General features: G+C 30.5%; 1 protein-coding gene across 2 annotated transcripts in view; it reads left to right on the plus strand.

Moving 5' to 3' along the window:
- The window catches only part of LOC106877012 (dynein axonemal heavy chain 6), a 61,133-nt gene that overhangs the window by 5,732 nt on the left and 52,580 nt on the right, over positions 1 to 2,821 (plus strand). For both annotated transcript variants that reach the window (XM_052974731.1, XM_052974732.1), the window contains exons 6-8: positions 971 to 1,118; positions 1,507 to 1,629; positions 2,483 to 2,617. In XM_052974731.1, the coding sequence (XP_052830691.1) occupies positions 971 to 1,118; positions 1,507 to 1,629; positions 2,483 to 2,617 (406 nt within the window). The remainder of the gene's footprint in view (positions 1 to 970; positions 1,119 to 1,506; positions 1,630 to 2,482; positions 2,618 to 2,821) is intronic.

Raw genomic sequence — 2,821 nt, forward strand, 5'->3', positions numbered from 1 at the left:
AATATCTCGCTTATTTCTATTTAAAATGTTATTTTGATCATTCCAGTGTGTTTCTAAGGCTGTTTTATGCTAGAAATCAAAGTTTCATAAAAAAAATTCCGGTTAATAGAATTATGGGAGGTAATGGGTTAAGCAAACATTTCCATTGAGAAGTGGAAATGTCTACACATTTACCAACCAAATTATTATCATCACTTAACGTCCATTTTCCACCAACTCTTTTTCTGCTTTTTCATACTTGCATGGCTCGGGCATAGGTTGATTATAGTCAATAGCAATATCTAATGTTTCTTGATCCTTATCCTCTCTACAAAACAATTTTACACATAACAATGTTTTATTTTAATTTAACCTCTTAGAAATTCCCTAATGAATGTTTTGAATTATATTTCAGTATTCTGAACTATGATTCATATAGTAAGCATTGCTTAATATTATTAAACATTTTTTTTTAGTCTCTAATATCTAACCTTCTTTTTTGAGTTCAAATTCCACCAAGGCCGACTTTACCTTTCATCCTTTTAGGGTCCATAAAATAAGTACCAGTTGAAGACTGGGGTTGATGTAATCGATTTATCCCCTCCTTTGAAATTGCTGGCCTTGTGCCAAAATCGGAAATCAATATTACTTAACATTTAAAAAAATATAACTTTTATTACATTATGATTGAATTTATATATTTTTTTTACTTGGTATAAGAATAAACACTATCACCTGTCCAACAGTAGTGGTCCTACTGAATTAGAAGATTGAACCTTGAGAGCCAAGAAAATGTGTGTGTGTGTGTGCATGCAAAAGTATGGCAGCTGATTGAAAATATAGTGTGAAAAATATCAATTTATTTAGCTCCATCAGTCGTCTCTACTGTATTTTCTGTTTTAAATACAAAATATTTCCTGGTTTGTGTATGAATGTATTTTCAAATTTTCAATAAATACTTTTCTTAGTTTTCTTTTTATAATTCTTCTAGAGTGGTAAATTTTGAAAACATCAATAAACATGACTACTGCACAATAAGTGCTGCAGGGGTGATGCGGTATTGTTCTGGACACGAGACAGAGTTCTTATACCTTGATGTCTGGGAACAAGAATATCGATATTTTATGCTGGTTAAAAAGGTAGGAATGAAACCTTTACAATAATATTTTTCATACAACTACTTATTGTAAACATTCATCCATCTTTCTTCTCTGGTCACTACTCTGGGGACTCTCTAAACAAAGAAATGAGATCATGTCATGCTGCAAACACCAAAATGTAAATTTTGCCTGTCCCGTTGTATTTACATTAAGTATGATACATAAATGCCTTTTATACAATATATATATATATATATAGATAACATGATATAATATGATATAGTATAATATAACATAATATATATATTTTCACATACATACACTTATACAAACCATTTCTTTAATTAATAAACAACATTGACATCAGTTTTAAACTACATTTTTTCTCCTAGGGAGTCTTTATATATTTATATATTTTGTAATCCAGATCCCAATTTTTGAAAATTTCCGAAAATGGAAAGCTTTCAGACGATGGAAAGTTAATGTTTCCTTTGATAAATTCCAAAAATGCAGAAAATTCCTGAGAGAAAACTTGTTTATTGTAAATGAGGTAAGAAATTAATCTTTTTATCTTTTATTTGTCTTTAGTCATTAGGGCATGTTAACTCTCTAAAACTCTGTCTGGTATACGTCAGTACCATTTCTAGTCTACCTTACAACTACACTGATTTGATAAACACCATTACAGTAGTAAACACACTTTATCATGATCCCTCTTATAGCAGTCCCTGAGCAAGAATTTTACAGGGGTCACAGTCTCCACGTCTTCTCTACATAACCTATAACCTATATTTGTCTGATTCTGTATGACTGTATACATACTTTATACATGGTTGTATTAAGGGCTTGGTTCTGGGTTACAAGTACTAAATTCCCAGTTTCTCATTTAAGGTTGTCTTTTCTAAACCAATCCTATGGCTATTCAGCTTTCGTGGGGAGTTGCATCTCTTCCAAATTGATCATGCAACGACATACTTTTGTATTTACTTTGTTTTTCTGCAATGATTCTCTCCTCGCAGATATATTAGCTCTCAATAATTTCTTTAACTTTGATGTAATAACTTATATGATTATCTCTTATTCATTAACTATTTTTATAAATAAAATAGCCATCTATTTATCATACTTAATGTATATACACTGCCAATAGGCCAGTTACTGCAGTACTTGTCCTGATATAACATCCCTTATGAATTTGCTGTGTTAAAAATGAGGTGAAAATCTCATTTCTCATTGCATCTTAAACATAGTGTGTCCATAAGTGATGTTATCTCAGGAAAATACCACAGTAACTGGCCTATTGATAGTGTGTGTACATTAGGTATGATACTTAGATGGCTATTTTAAATTAAATACTGCTTCAAGTGCCTATACTAGTTTTTTATAAATCTTTTAAATCATAGTCTCTTTGCCCGGCTCTTCTGAACGTTCAAGAAATGTGTCACCGTATTAGTGAGATGAGTTTATGTAAGATTGAACAAAATCACACTTGTTCACTAAAGGAGTTTAAAAAAGTCCAGTTGAATCAGTTACAAGAGGTAAGTATTCACCATCATTCATTCCCAACATCATAATCCTTATCATCCTTATTGATACTATTTTCATGTTTACTGTTTGTTATTTTGCCCAGATTAACATTGATTGGGGAGACCTATGATTAAATGTGTTATGGCCATAATCACCTCACTTTTATTTATATATATACATACATATATATATATATATATATATATATATATATA

The sequence above is a fragment of the Octopus bimaculoides genome, chromosome 19, assembly GCF_001194135.2.
Source record: "Octopus bimaculoides isolate UCB-OBI-ISO-001 chromosome 19, ASM119413v2, whole genome shotgun sequence".
Lineage (NCBI taxonomy): Eukaryota > Metazoa > Mollusca > Cephalopoda > Octopoda > Octopodidae > Octopus > Octopus bimaculoides.